Below are 16584 nucleotides of genomic sequence, written 5' to 3'. Positions count from 1 at the left end.
ATTTATGACTGATTTGGGAAAAGATCTGAGAAGTGGGAGACTGGGGTTTCAGAGTTAAAACAATGAGGGATAAGAAGAAAAGGAAACACTGTGCTTGGCATTTCTTAAGGGTTCAAAAGAAAGAGATGGAAGTATGATTCCTCATGGTGAGAATTCTACGCAGAGCTCTCTTACCCCTTATCATCTGCTACTGCAAAATATCATAAAATCTTCACTATCAACCTTCCCTACTATAATCCCGGTCTGAAGAGCATGCACTGCTTAACTGATATTTACTTGTGTGGAAAACAAGGGATTGCCTTCATTGCTCTAGGTCTGCCTAAGTCTAGTGTCTTTTACACTTGATTCTGAGCAAGTGTAACAAGCAAACTTAACAAGAAATATGATTCACCCTAAAACTGGTTATTAGGCTTAACGGCAACAAACAGCATTCAGAAATATTGAGAAGATCTTACAACGATCTTTGCTGAATTTCATGGAATTTTCATACTTGCAATTCTACTATCATCATCTGCCAACTGATTGCTCAGAAGCCTTTCTGAATTAGTGTGGTCGAAGTCTGCAATGGTCAGGTCAAACTGTGGCTGTAATGACTTAGTAGAACAAATCCATGACCAAAAACAAAAATTATTTTCATCCTCTCTGAACTCTTATAATGCTTTATTGCCTCATCTGAGAATACCAACATTTTAACACTGTTACTGGTTATCTCCCACTTGTACAAGATTGTTCAGGGTAGCAATATCTATGGATTCTGGACCAAATCCACAACCCATTAAGAACCAAATACTGACCAAAGAGGCTGGTTATACACTGAATATACTGTATCAGTTCCCTATGGTATCAACCCTTGAGTGTTGTCAAAACACAAAGAGAATATGAGAAATCTAAGGTGGGAATTACCATTACAGGTGAATCGCTACACTAGCTCAACCTGTTTTACACGGGCAGGTCCTGATTCACTCACTACATCACGAGACCACAATGACCTGTGGCTGTATGCAAAATGCTATGTTTCATGTAGATGTGAACCAGTATTCTCTTGAAGTAGGAGTTCCCAATTTTAATCAAATTTTCAAAGGGGTCCATGATTAAAAACAAAAATCTTTCTGGAAGGCAAGATTATCTATTAACACTCATAATATAGATGCTCCATTATCCTTGGAAGGAAAAAAAAATAATGGGCATGCAGCTATTTTAAAAAATTATATTCAATATACTAACAGAAAAAAAAATTAAACATTATTTGAACTCATTCTCATTTGTCATCTAGTTTGATATATCCAGATCTTTACCTGTATTGATAAAGTCAACCATGAGGAAATGACAAGAGAAATTCCTTGACACACTTATGGCCTAGGACCTCCTGCAATTAAGCCACCAGACTTACTATTACTACCACACACTACTTACTCATTGATAGGTAACAATCCACTGAACGAGGCCAGACAACATTATTAATGTCCTAAAGACCATCAGAATTAACTCTGAGAAATAAGTGCCACATCAATCAAAAAGGCAAAGTATCTTATTTTTTTTAAAAGATTTATTTATTTATTTGAGAGAGAGAGAAAACAAGCGGGGGTGGGGAGGGTAAAGGGAGAGAGAGAGAATCCTGAAGCAGACTCCCCGCTGAGCACAGAGCCTGACACAGGGCTCAATCTCATGACCCTGACATCATGACCTAAGTCGAAATCAAGAGTCCAATATTTAACCAACTGAGCCACCCCGGTACCCCCCACCCCAACAAAAAGGCAAAATATTTTAAAAACTTGTCTCAATAGTTATTCAAATTATGTATCTTAAATAATAGTCATTTGTTTATATTGATAGGATAATAAAATTTCTAAGACACATAAATTTAAAAATTGACAGTTCCTCATCCGCTTCATTCAACCCAATAAACAAACAGTGAGTCTCTAATTCACTATGTGCCAAACACTGAAGTAGGAATAAAGCTAGAAATAAAAATATTATCCCAATCAATACATTAAATATCAGGAAGGAGGGGAGAAAAAAAGAGAATCAAATAAGTGAACACAATTACAATACAATGTTATAGCTCAAACAGCAAAGATATATTATAGTAGTACACAGAATGAATACCTAAATTAGATGTTCTCCTAGATAAAATATGTCTCTAATTTGTAAAAAGTGAAACATACTTGAAATCTGACTTACACATAAAATGTTAGAGAAATTTAGGGAGTTAGGATTAGTAACTCAAAACAGTTCTGTGCATAAGGACTTCATAAGCAAGAAACTCTGTGTGTCATAAAAAATGACTAAAACACATTAGAAGAACTAGACATATAGAGGTAAGAACTCCCTCACATACAAATGTCAGGAGGAGGATTATTTGCCAAATAATAAAAATCAATGTAGAATGTAATCCAAAACAAACATAATATTCTTATATTAACCTTTTAAAATTTTAGCTTCCTGTAAGCACTTTCAATTTATACTATGCTTTGTAATTTTCAAAAGCATTCTCTTACCTGTTCAACTCACTGATTAAACTATAAGAACAATGTCACCTAGTAGTATTATATATTTTTAGAGGAAGTGCTTTTAGGTACCGCATGTTAATTTCTTTCATACTTGAAGAACAACATACTGAAAACGAAACTCTGGATTAATTCAAACTTGACATTCCAAAATGAAGTACAAAAGAATCTAGACTTTCCATAGCTTATATGTCAAAATCACATCTTCCCCAACACTGAATTCTAAGCATCCCATGACATCATCCCTCAGGTCCTCTTTTCAGAGGCATCCACCCCCAGGACACATGTCCAGTACAAGCTGCCAGACCACCCTACTGCCTATCTGTCCACAACCTTTGCAGCAAAGAACAGGTAAGATCCGAGTTAGCCATGTGTTTTCCTTTAGAACCTTGATGCCGCCATATTTCAAATTAAGGTTTCATTTCAGATCCCTGGATTCAAACTCCTACTGCTGTCTACCTCCCTCGCACCTCAATCTCCTGCCATGCCTACATTCATTCAAAGTCAGTTCCAACCAACCAAAGTGCTTATACCTACCTTTCTACTCATTACTATCTCCCACTGTAAGACTCAATTAGACTATCAAGAATTCCTATCCTACTCTATCTAAAAAATGCCACCAGTATTGTACCAGAAGTTTGTATATTTCATAAACTTTGTTCAAACCAACATGACCAAATTCCTCGTTACTTAATTTTGTCACAAACTCAAGACTAGGAGGCTGACATCCACTTAGTTTCTATTAATATTCAGCACTTAGAAAACTATTTTACTACTACAGGTAGTTATAAGTGTTTATACACCTACTGATTCAAGTTTTAAGGATTTACATTGACTCCTTTCCCAAGTAGACTCTTCTCTACTTAGAATAACCAATATTCATGCTGTTATTTTAATTAAAGTTAACATTTACTAAGTGCCTTTGATGTGGCAAAAACCATGATAAGCTTTTAGTAAGCACCATCTTGCTTAATCTTCAAAGAACCTGAGTTAGGTACTATTATTGCTCCCAGTTATTAAAGAGAGGTCAGAGGCTCTGAACGAAGTAACCTGATCAAGTAAAAATAGGTATTTAAGCAGATCTCTGAACTGAGGTTTGTCTGTCCTTAAAGACTGTGCTTACATCCAATATATGTTCTGTATCTTGCCAACTGATGATTTTCAGCTCCTATCACATTTTACTGCAGTGTTTCAAATATACGGTGCTCTAACCAAGAGGTAGTGAAAACAAAAATAAGATGAGAGTCATATTATATTATGTTTATTTTTTCTTGAAAATTCAATTTTATATAAGTGCTTTTGATACAAAATGCCTAAAGTTGGTTTTTGTTAGCCCAAAGAGTACAGAAAACAGATTTTATTATACAGAACAAAATAAACATCACCCTATGCATAAAAAGGTTCTTGCTCTATTATTAAAATTTCTCAAAACATAAGGTGTACTATATCTCAACCGTGCCTAAGTATGAAACATCACATTAAAATGAAAAAGTCTGAGAAAACAAAGTAGGTTAACTTTTAGGGTGTTTCAAAATTGTTATAATATAAATTTAAAAATTAAGACAGGAATCCAGGGGTGCCGGGGTGGCTCAGTTGGTTAGGCATCCAACTCTCGGTTTTGGCTCAGGTCAAGATCTTGCAGTTGTGAGATCAAGCCCTACGTGGGGCTCCATGCTGAGAGTAGAACCTGCTTAAGATTCTCTCTCTCTTCTCCCTCTGCCCTTTCCAACCCCCAAATATAGGAATCTAGAGTATGATTTGCTATAGAACTAAGAAAAACACTAAGTGGCTTTAAAAATAATATTTACTAATCTAGTCTGACAAATATAATCCTATACTCAGTTTTTGCCTCATAAGTCACAATTCATTTGCCAAAATTTTCTGGAATAGCAACCACATCTCATGATAACCCCAAAATTTTGGGTTCATTCTTTACTAACGTGCCAAAATTCAGTAAGCTTCGCTGGGTATCTGTAGAAATAAAATCATTCCATGTAAGCAGCTTATACTTTGTTACCTTACTTAACCATGATGTACTAGAACAGATTCATTTTTAATTAAAGAGGGTCAGCTTTTCGGCAATGAAAAAATAGACTTTTAAGACACATCGAATATTAAATATCCAAATTGTCTTCAAATTCATTGCAACAATTCTCTCAAAGTTAATTATAGTTACTGAAATAACATAATACTAACATATCAATTTCCAATTTAATAAAAAGAAAAGTTCTATTTGCTGACTAATGATCTATGGGAGGTGATAGTAGGGTAGTCAATAGTTCTTCAAAATAAAAAGTCACATAAAAATACTAAAAACTGGGGCACCTGAGTGGCTCAGTCGTTAAGCGTCTGCCTTTGGCTCAGGGCCTGATCCCAGGGTCCTGGGATTGAGCCCCGCATCAGGCTCCCTGCTCTGCTGGGAGCCTGCTTCTTCCTCTCCCACTCCTCCTGCTTGTGTTCCCTCTCTCACTGGCAGTCTCTCTGTCAAATAAATAAATAAAATCTTTAAAAAAAAAAAAATACTGAAAACTGGGAACCTTAAGAAGAAAAGCAAAACTAAGCTGTCTTTTCAATATCAAGTTAATTTCTTTTAAAAATATTATACTACTGATACAGTATTTTCTTCCTCACTTAAAATATCAATTAAAAACAAAATTAAAAACTTTTCAGCATCAGTAAATACCAGTTCTGTCTACTCAGCAAAACTAGAATTGCTAAACGTTTTTTTAGTAGAGTTGATTACCACCACAGATAAATTATTTCCCAACTAGTGGCTCTGACCAACTCCCCATCACAAAATAAAGCATCATCTACTTTGATGTGGCAAGTGTAAAATCTCACAATACACTGTGATAAAATTCAGCAAGAACGATGTCACGAAAAGAGCTGGATGCATGTGATATACGACTGCTGACCTTCAACCAAATGTCAGATAAGCAAATAAAACCACCTTCTCTTTCAGTCCAATCCCTGCCATTATAGAAGCACATGTGCATGCGTGTGCACGCGCACACACACACACACACACAAGTTCCTGGACTTTACACTACGATACATTTGTGAAGGAGGCTAGGAAATGATCAGCTTGAAGGCTTGATTCAAAGGTGAGCTTGAAAAGGAGAGTTTCTAGGACAAACAGGCCAGAAATTAACCTGCCTTACAAAAGCTAATTCCAAGGAACAAGAATGACATGGGCATGCTGGACTCTGAGGTCCGTTCTAAATATCAGATATATACATATCACTAGAGAAAGTCAGGAATTAAAACAGCCTATGAACACTGAGTCCATTTACTTCCTGAAGCTGAGGCTCAAACTTCAGGGTGTCCATATATGAGGCAACAGGTTATAGTAACGAGATCAACAGGATTAGAGTCAAAAGAACCTGGCTACAAGATGACTTTTCTGACTTTTACTCCAGATGAACTGGAATAAAACAGTTAATATCTCCAAGCCTCAGGTCTCTCATTTCTAAACTGGTAAAGATCATCCCATACATGATGGGCTTCTTAAAAAATTCAAGTGACACACTGAATATTTCCTATATATCCTGAATCATTACAGAAGTTACAATCTCACAATAGCAATCCATAATTAACTATAACTAGGGATAGTCTTTTTCCCACCCTTAGCAACAAGGATCTAAATCCCAACTATCCAGCCATGTAGTGGTAACTACAGAAACTGGAAGAGCAAGAAAACTGAAGCACATCAAAGTACATGTAGATCAGTATGCTCTATTTTACAGAAAAACAGGAGGAAAAAAAAAAGATTTTGGAATCATGCATCACTTTGCCAAGTATTTACATTTTACTTCTTCCAACTAACATATGTAAAAACAGACTATAAATTCAAAAATAACCCTGGATATTTCCATTGCTATCCAACTCAACTGTTTGTCTTCAGGTTAATAATTCTGTATATCCTAGACCAGTGGCTTTCATATGCAGTCCCCAGACCAGCAGCCATCAGCATCACCCAGAAACTTTTTAGGAAGGCAAATTACTGGGCCCCACTTTCACATCTACTAAATGAGAAGTTCTGGATGTTGGCCCAGTGACCTATGTTTAACAACCCCTTTAGGTGTCATCTGCGAAGAGAGACAGTTTGACTTCTTCTTTGCTGATTTGGACACCTTTTATCCCTTTTTGTTGTCTGATTGCTGTTGCAAGTACTATGTTGAATAATAATGGTGAGAGTGGGCATCCTTGTCGTGTTCCTGATCTTAAGGGAAAGGCTTCCAGCTTTTCCCCATTGAGAATGATATTTGCTGTAGACTTTTCATAGATGGTTTTTATGAGATTGAGGAATGTACCCTCTATCCCTACACTCTGAAGGGTTTTAATCAGGAAAGGATGCTGTATTTTGTCAAATGCTTTTTCTGCATCTATTGAGAGGATCATATGNTCATATGATTTTTGGCTTTTTTCTTGTTGATATAATCTATCACACTGATAAATTTGCAAATGTTGAACCACCCTTGCATCCCAGGGATGAATCCCACTTGGTCATGATGGATAATCCTTTTAACGTACCGTTGGATTCTATTAGCAAGGATCTTGTTGAGGATTTTGGCGTCCATATTCATTAGGGAAATCTGTCTGTAATTCTCCTTTTTGATGGGGTCTTTGCCTGGTTTGGGGATCAAGGTAATATTGGCCTCATAGAATGAGTTTAGGCTTTCCTTCTGTTTCTATTTTTTGAAATAGCTTTAGGAGAATAGGTATTATTTCTTCTTTAAATGTTTGGTAGAATGAATCCCAGGAAGCTAAAGTTTGAGAATCACTCTTCCAGACTTCACCTGAATCACTTTCAAAACTATAGCATCAATGAACTTTGTAAAAGAATCCATTAGTTAATTGCTGCCACATGGAAAGTCAGGGAGGTAAGGCATCCTATTGGTTAAATGTACTTTTTTAAGCCAATATATTGATTCTAAGTAATTTCAAAATTAAACAATGAAAGTATTTAAATGCATGGGAGAGCAGGTTGGAGAAAGGATAACAATGTGCCCAACACCACTATACTCCAACCTTCAAAACTATTTTTCTTCCAAACTAGATTCACCTTTCTCTATTTTTTCAACTCATTTTTCTCAAAGTTCCTTCAGTGACCAGCAGTTTTGAGCAAAGTATGTATGACTCCTACTTTTTGTCTATCTTACTTCTGCCTCAAGTATGTGTTATTTACCATTCAAAAGTGAGATTAAAAAAAAAAAATCTATCCTCCCTGAATACATGGAAAGCAGATAAAAGAAATCTGAGTTTCTAATTCAAGGGACCTGAAAGATTACCTAATATGTCACACCCTCATTTTAAGGACATTAAAGCAAAGAACTAACTCTCCAAAGTCACAGTTCACGGCAGAACAGCACCTGGAACCATTATCTTCTGACTTCCAGTTAAATTTACTTTTTTCAATATTCCCTTTCTCTCACCTTCCAAGAAAAATAGGATAAGCAAATAACTTGAGCAGAGAAGAAAAAGCTCTATAGAAAATGAATCAATTTAACAAAAGGAAGAACAGAGTAAGAACAAGAACTAGGGGTGTTATATAATAAATACATGTACTATGACCCATTCAGAGTCTAACCTTGCTTTCAACATTTTTTGAGGGGAGAGGAGGGAGAAAGAGATCTTTACTGTTAAAAGTTTAAAGGGCTCTTATTAGTGAAAATTTTAAAAATTAAGTAACTACAGTGTGCACTGATGCAGAGCTGCTTGATGATTAAACAGAGCTCATTTAGATCTTAAGATTCAAAATTTGTGACTTTCTGAATGAAAAATCTCAGAATTTAAAAAAAAAAAAAAACACATCACAGAGATTTCAATTTGAAATTCTCTGCTAGAAAAGTCCTTAACCTGGAGTCTGTGGATAAGTTTCCTATGACCACCCATAATATATAATTCAATATTTTTGGTATATAAATGTGATTGCACTTTTTTCTGATTCCACAGCTCTAATTAGGTTTTCAAAGGCAGGTAGTGACTCAAAGTAAGAATCAATCTTTTTCAAATATACAGTTAGGAAAACCCAATATACAAAAATTTTATTCATATCAGCGCAAGATTTATTTTAAAAGTGTTCGCCTAAAGTTTCTATAAATTTCAAACTCACCTAATGTAATTTAAAAATGAGACTGGTTTTTAAATTTGATCAACATACTACTTTTCAGTACTCTTTTACTCCAAATATAGATAACACAACTTTTTTCTATTAATATTTGCCTTTGAATACCTAAATTCAATTAGAAAAAAGCAACCTTTTTATTCAGAAAATAATGTACTTTTACTCAAATTAGAAAGCATTGTACTTGCTACAATCTCCTCAATTTTCCCACACTATTAAAATTCTGGTCATGAACATTTTAAAAACAGATTTGCAAATGTTCCATACAGTTCAAAAAACTCCCAATGTGTGGAAACAGCATTTGCCAATTCAAATGTACACTGTTCTATCAAACTCTGATACTTGGAGACATCTCCACATTCTTTTTTTTTTTTATTTTTTGTTTTTCTTTCCTTTAGATCTAGAAGAGAATTAAATAGGAATATTCCCAAAAAAGGTCAGAAGAGCATAACTCATCTGAATGTTTTAAATTAACTCTATATTTAAATTTCAAAATACTTGATTTGTTTTGTTTTCATAACTAAGTCACTTGCTATACAGTATTTGAATTTCATTAAAAAGAGAGAAGTTAAATCAGTAGTCCAAACCAGTCTGATTTGATCACTTTTCTCACTGAATGGTATTCAGAGTGTTTATTTGCAAAAGTGCTTTGTAAACTATAAAGATCTGCAGAAACAAAGAGATTTTACAATCACCTCAAAAAGATGGTTTATAGCAGGTTGCAATGACATGATTTTCCTTCTACATTCCAGGCCAGTCTCATGTCAATACTAAAGCTACATTTAAAAACTTCAGCTCCTCAAAGATTTCTTTTTCACCTCTCCCTCTTCCCTTGCATTTACCTCAGTGCTTTATAATTATGTATTATTTTATAGAATCTGAAGCAAGTTTAAATACATTACTTGATCCCTAATATAATCCTTTAAGTAAAAGCCAGTAACACTGCTTCCATTTTATTGATAAGCCAACTGAGGTTGAGAGGTTGCCCATATTCACAGGACCACCAAGTGACAGTCTGATTTTGAACCTGCCTCTTTTGTCTTTAGAATCCACTTACAGTATCTCCAATAGAACTTCAACTCTAAACTTTCTCTTTCCCCAAATACACTCCTGTATCAACAATCTGTATTCTTTTTTCAATCTCATAATGTCAGTGCATTCAAGAGATTATAAATCTGATATGTCGGGGTGCCTGGGCGGCTCAGTCGTTAAGCGTCTGCCGTTGGCTCAGGGTGTGATCCCAGGGTCCTGGGCTCGAGCCCCACATCAGGCTTCCTGCTCCGCTGGGAGCCTGCTTCCTCCTTTCCCACTCCCCCTGCTTGTGTTCCCTCTCTTGCTGGCTGTCTCTCTGTCAAATAAATAAATAAAATCTTTAAAAAATAAAAAAATAAAAATAAATCTGATATGTCATCATTTGAATGTCAGGGGTGTGACAGAAAATATGATGGAGGTAAGATCAAAGATGGTTGATTATGCTACCTGAAAATATTACCACACTAAAAGTCTTTTGAGAAAGAAATTAACCAGTATGTTATAAGTAAAACTACAACATTTTTAAAAATTAAACAACCTCCCCCAAATAAATAAAAAATTAAAAAAAGAAAAGAAAAATTAAGAAATCTACACTACTCAGCAGGAGTTAGGTTTAGTCAGTATAGGAAATCCAAAAACCACATACTGGACCTGGAGATGACTGGCCACTTAGTAGCTTCTTAGGGCCTGAATTCATTAATTATTGGTAAATAATCAAACCATCAGTGAGTTTTCTGACATAGCTTTAAAGTGATTTTGAAAACAAAAAGTAATAAATCACTACGTTAAAAAATGCAGAGTGTATTTTCAAGATGAAGTATCTTTCTGAACTTTGAAGAATATGTGATATGGTTTGCTCAAGCAGTAATAATGCCCTTTCCATAAGAAAAATAAATTGCACCTTTCTATTAAATCAAATCTACCCCAAACCCACAAGTGGAAGCTTAACTTCAGTTTATTTCTGCCCACTTAATTTAGAGTTTACCCTTTTCTTTCCAGGGCACACGGTAAAAATTATTTTCCTTTTTTATATAGGAAACATCTTTTACATATAGGACAAGTTGACATTTTGGGTTCTCTACTATCATAACTTTCCCTCTGCCCTTCTCTGTAAAAGGTAATGTAACAACAGGTGATATTGTTTCCTTCATAACAGATACATGGCTTACTGGAAATGTCTTGCATGGAGGGCCAGTAAGCACTATCTGCACTCCTGCTTGTCCCTCCCTGCTCATTGCCTGTAATAGTTCAAAAGACATTCATGTCAAATAAGAACTCAATACTTTTCCAACTATACTGAATAAATGTGGAAGGTTAAGCATTCTTTATGGACGCAACAGAAGAGAATAGGAAAGAAAATAGGGAGGGAGGGTTAGGAGACAGAGGGGAATCATTTCAGTATATTTTCAGTGATTAACTATTTTGCTCCTCACAAAAACAGTGAAGTTTCTCAACACTTGAATAATCCTTCTACACTTTTACCTGATATTAAAGCAAAAACCTGCAGCATTTACATGAAATACAGAATGGCCCGTAACAAACGTAATGATATGAAGAATAAAGCTTATTATCTTATTTAAAAATAAAACCTGTTAAGAGTACAGTGTCTCATAGAACTTCTCTTGTGCCCACATAAAACGAAATAAATCTTAGTAATTAATTAGTTGTTCTATAGTAAAGTACTTTAATACTAAATGAAAGGGATTGCCTAAGACTAACTAGGTCTTGAAACTACCAACATTAATAAAGTCACAATAAAAAAATTATTTAACTACCTAGAATATGTATTTACAATACTCTTAATTCCTTAATTCCAACTGTAGCAGAATGTTAAAATCTTCATATAAATGAGCTCATAAAAATCAAGTTGCTGACAAGTTTCAGTGATTACCATATGTGATTATTTTGGCCAATGTTTACTTACTTTAAGGAGACCATACTACTAGGGTCATTAAAATGAAAGCTAAACTTCATTAATGAGTACAGATGCTTGTTACCACCCTACCTAAGCACTTAGAAATTTCGTCGGTGTGAAGCGTAAGACAATGAAAAAACTTCAGCTACAACTATCATTTCTTTCTCTCAAATTCCAAATACTCTAAAAGCACATTCAAGCTTGATTTTTAAAGCAGCTCTCTTTTATAATCTTTTTATTTTAACCACTGGATCATCAGTTTGACAGCTGTTGAATGAGAAAACATTTCACCACCGAAAGCAAATTTCTTACTAATACTGAAATTATGTTAATTTCCCTGAAAACCTCTAAGAAAACTAACAAACCATGTGCTCCTCCAACACTAGAAGCTATTTCAGTTGCAACTTTGTCAGTTTGGAAGCCTAGGAAAATATGTTAAAATGAATTAACCAGTGATTCAAAAGTCAGTAATTAAAAAAAAAAGATTAATTAAGATTAGCATCAAAGAAGCAGCATCATTTCTCATACCACACGGAGATTAACAGTGTGCCTTCTGAGTGAAAAGCTTCTTTTGGTCAAATGAGAATCAAAGATAGCCAATTACTGACTAAACTGGCATCTTTTGTTGTATGGTCTAACGCAGCGCTTCTCAATCAGGAGCATGTGTGCTCTCCCAGTGAACACTCCGCCACGTATGGAAATAATTTTTAGCTTCAGGACTATGAAGGATGCTACTGCCTGGTCCCAGGTGCTTACCAAGCCCCACCTGAAGTACTATGTACACGCTCCACCTGATGAGACCAACAATTAGGTCCCCTAAAAAGAACTACCCTCTGAGATGCATCTTATAGGCATGAGGCCAAACAACTGCCTTCCCAAGTCAAACTGTAGTTTCAAAACGTCCCAGAGCAGCGCCCAAGACAGAGTCCATTAACCTGGGTATCAGAGACATGTGCAGAATTCTAAAGCCACTTACTAAGAGACAAAAACCCCAGACCGGTCTAAAGTCAAATATCATGACTAAACAAGATTTCTCCGCCTGCCATTGCCAACTCAGGAAGTTGACTTAATGCAAATCAATCAAGAGCAAATTTGCAAAATTCCCACTGTGTTTTTAAGGGAGCTGTAGTGAGAGAAAATGTCAAAAAGTCTGGTGAATGAAGTCATGGAGTTGCTAAGCCACCAGATCCCTCATCAAAATAAATGGGCTTCAAGATAGCCAAGACAACCCCACTCCCCAAAGAGGAACTCTCAAATGCCCCTCTCAGGCAGGGACCTGAGAATGGCAACAAGAGACTTCCTCCCAGGGACAAGAACTAGAGGGCAGCTAAGGGGAATGAGGAAAGCATTCCCTAGGAGAAAGAGGGAATCCTTGCCATTCCTACTGTGGCCTAGTGACCCGTGTGCTGTTTCTTCTTCTCTCTTTTCCGGACGTTGGTTTTATCCCTATACCACTTATTAGGGGTATATTAGGAGCTTAAATTCACTACTTATCACACATGACCAAAACAGAAGAAATTTTAAAAAGGTCTGAAAATACTGCCCATTTAGTATGGGACAGTAACAACCTACCTTTAGTTCACTATTCCCTGGGGAAAGAGGCAAACTAGTTTTTGATTTTAGATGGGATAGTGAACAGTGACTGCGCTAACCATCAACAAACTCTGTACTCTAAAGATCACCTCTAACACAGCGAAGAAAACAAACTTATATCAAGTCTTATCCAAATACTGGGAAGCTGGTTATCTAAATTAATTCCCTCCTTCCCACCACCACGCTAGCTCATATTAAGTACACAAGTATTGACCCTCTCTATACCTCATATTCTACATAATTATTTTCAGTTCTCAAACACCTTAAAATGATTCTGAAAATACAGCTTTGAAATGCTAAACCTACACAGTCTGCTGAAGAGGAAGAAAATTAAAAAACAGCGTCTATGTGTATTCAAAACGTGAATACGTTAATGTTTCTGCCACCATCAAAAGAACAGCAACTGACCAACATGTGTAAGACTACCAATGTCGTGCTTTTGGTCAAGAGCTCCGTATTCTCCATACCATTTTTGTAAGTAGTCCAGTGCCTCCAAACGAGCACCGATCTCAAAAGTGATTCCAGGACGATTTGGGGGCTTTTTACTCATCTTGAGATCCTATTCTTCAGTATTTTCTTTTCACTACCTCAAGAGGGGAAAAAAAAAAAAAAAAGTTAGATTCTAATGCATAAAATGCATAGGGAATAAAACAATTTTAAAAGCATTGCATGAGAAGTTAAAATAACTGCCAAATTTTAAAGAAATCTGAATGATGATTACCAGTATCTGTAGGTAAAGTACAATATACCTTGCAAGCAATCTTGAACATGAATCAAGGAAAAGGACATAAAAAAGAACTACTTAAAAAGAAGAACAGATGGGCATTAAAACTTGCTAATGGCTAAAATGCTTGAAATTTTAACTTAAAAATATCCAAGAAAATTCTCCACACCAGCTGAAAACAGTTTTCTGTCTCTGAAAAATCAAGACACCTGAGTGTTCTGGAATATGACCACTGAAATTCTTAAGAGTACAAATTAAGGAAGATTCTCAACCAATTGAGTGCCTCATAGTATACAACGATTGATAAGACACTAAAGAGCATATAAAGGGGCAGCAGACACTCCTCTGCCAGTGACAACATCAATAATAACTCTTGTGGGTAGGATTTTTCATTAGCTATGATTTCCTACTTTGGTAGCAAATGATTCAATAATTGTAACATATAAAGTTGCAACAAAAATTTCTTCCTTATACTTCACATTCAATAAGCAATAATGATGCGGATTTTTTTAACTGTGAATTTATTTCTACTCTTATTTCAATATAGTCAGTGCCCACATTGACAAATAAAAGTGGCCTTAGTACTCAAACAAACAGAAAACTACAAAGGAGTATCTATTCCTCTCTACATCATTGACATGCACACTCTTTACTCTCCTTTTGGCCACACTGGACACCCAGAACACCTGAGGTAGCCTTTTTCACTGACTGTAGTTGAGGAGTATGAATGCACTTTGAGACAGGCTAAATCAAAACATAACAGGTAATCAAGAATGCACACCTACTGTTACGGGGGGGGGGGGATCCCTAAAAGGTTTTTGATATTTAGAATTACTAATAGGACTATGCTCTTTCCCAGGTTAAAAAGGAAAATACACAACTATGGCATTTTTTTAATGGTTTGCTCACAATTCAAAAGGGACAAGACATAACAGGAAAAGTAAAAATTAACTGTCCTTCCCTCTTTGAAAGAATCTAATAGGTAAGGGGTAAAAATAACACCAATACTTGCCATAAAAATATGTAAAATCAAACCTAAATACTCATGGGGGGGGAGCCTATCCTCTGGCCATGTCAAGAACAAAGATTAGTTCATTAAAGTTAACAGGAAGCTAGGTCAGAGGATATTTGGTGTAAAAGGAACAAAAGCATGAATATTTTTTTTAAAGTCTGGTCAGCGTATAACATATAAAGCAGTTATTTAAATATTTGTGTAGAAATCTAACCAAACTTTTCTACTGTTCTTCATAAGAAGAACTTAGTAAGAGGTGTTTACCAGTTACACTATTTTCTATAATTAAACATCGAACCCATAAATGTGGAGTTAAGACATATAAACTTCCAGTGATACTTTAGGATGAGGCACCATTTCCTTTTCCCCCAGTGGAGAAAGGAGGATGAACTGGAATTTGAATTAAGGAGAAGGCAAAGTACGACAAGCTATTGGGCGGGGGAGAGACTTGAAGCAAAAAGAGAAAAGGGGACAGAGAGAACGCAGAGGAAGATAAACAGAAAAGAACGCAAACAAGAATGGCAAAAACATATCTGGATGGTTAACGTTGCAAGAGATGACAACTGGGAGGGAAAAGAAAATTAGCAACACCGAGAAAGTGAAGAAGCAAAGGTCAGAGAATGGCCTCGGGGCCAAAGAAGGTAGGGGACTGATGCGGGGCGGGAGGGGTTGGCAGAGACAGACAGGAAGGGCTCAGACCAGGCTGGCAGGGAGCAGGAGAAGCCTCCAGGTTTGACAGCAGTCCGGCCCTCAGCAGGGGGGAAGGAAGGGAGGAGGAGAGGGAGCGGCGGCGCCCAAACAATAGGGGCAGCGAGTTAAGGGGAGGGACGCGAGAGGGGAGCGGGCCACAGAGAGACACCAGCGCGGGGGCGTCCCGGGCGGCCAGACGGGATCCAGGCGGCCTCCAGGCCCCGCCACCACCGCCGCCTCTTACCGACTCGGCCTCCTCTCCGCACAGCAGCCGGACCGTCCGGGGCCAAGCCAGGGCACGAGCAGAGCGGCCAGCCCGGGCCTCCGCCTCCGCCTCCGCCCAGGCAGCGGCCGGGGAGGAAGCAGGAGGGGAGCGAGCTGGGGCCGCAGCGCCGGGTCGGGCCGAGGTCGCGCGGGAGGTAGCAGGTCCGAGCCCTCAAGCCCGCTCAGTGTCCGCTGCCATCTCCTCCGCCGCCGCCGCCGCCGCCGCCACCGCCGGCCAGCCCTGACGCGACGCGGGGCCCAGCGACGTCAGCCGCCCGCGACGCGCCGGAAGCGGGCCTGGCGCGTCACGTGACTCTTGAGGGTTGGGCCCCGGCTGCGCAGCCGATTGGAGAGCCGCCCTGCGAGGCGGGGCTTTGCGGCAGTTGGCTGATGGCTAGCGGGAGGGGCCGTGATTAGCAAAAGAGAGAAAGCTTCAGAAGCCCATTAGTAGTTGTGAAGTGTTTGACTTTTGACAGTTGAGGACAGAGCCTACTGAATATTATTATCGTCGATTTGATAGGAAACAGGTTCCCAAAACTCCTCAACCCAAGCACCTTGGGCAAACTTTTGTAAATGCACTACACTCTTTCTTACATATCCACCCCATTCCACAATAAAAATAGAGCAAATGGTTATTGACATAGTCAACAAACAGCTATTGAGTGGACACTGCGTGGGAGTTACTGTGTTGTTAGTACATTACATGACAACCGCATTCGC

At 37.5% G+C, this 16584-nt stretch overlaps 1 protein-coding gene across 5 annotated transcripts in view; it reads right to left on the bottom strand.

The window, feature by feature from the left end:
* The window catches only part of PHF20L1 (PHD finger protein 20 like 1), an 82465-nt gene extending 66312 nt beyond the window's left edge, over positions 1–16153 (bottom strand). For 3 of the 5 annotated variants that reach the window (XR_004627935.1, XM_002917615.4, XM_034668640.1), the window contains exons 1-2: positions 15845–16151; positions 13642–13761 (exon numbers count right to left, since the gene is read on the bottom strand). Coding sequence is in view for 4 of the 5 variants with exons in the window: in XM_002917615.4 (XP_002917661.1) it covers positions 13642–13724 (83 nt within the window). In the remaining variant the exon portion in view is untranslated. Of the gene's footprint in view, positions 1–13641; positions 13762–15844 lie in introns of all 5 variants that reach the window. The other 2 variants (XM_034668641.1, XM_034668639.1) reach the window with 2 other exon arrangements.
* Between the last annotated feature and the right edge of the window lie 431 nt (positions 16154–16584).

This window comes from Ailuropoda melanoleuca, chromosome 9, assembly GCF_002007445.2.
Source record: "Ailuropoda melanoleuca isolate Jingjing chromosome 9, ASM200744v2, whole genome shotgun sequence".
Classification (NCBI taxonomy): Eukaryota; Metazoa; Chordata; class Mammalia; order Carnivora; family Ursidae; genus Ailuropoda; species Ailuropoda melanoleuca.
This window is presented reverse-complemented; position numbering and strand designations above follow the sequence as displayed.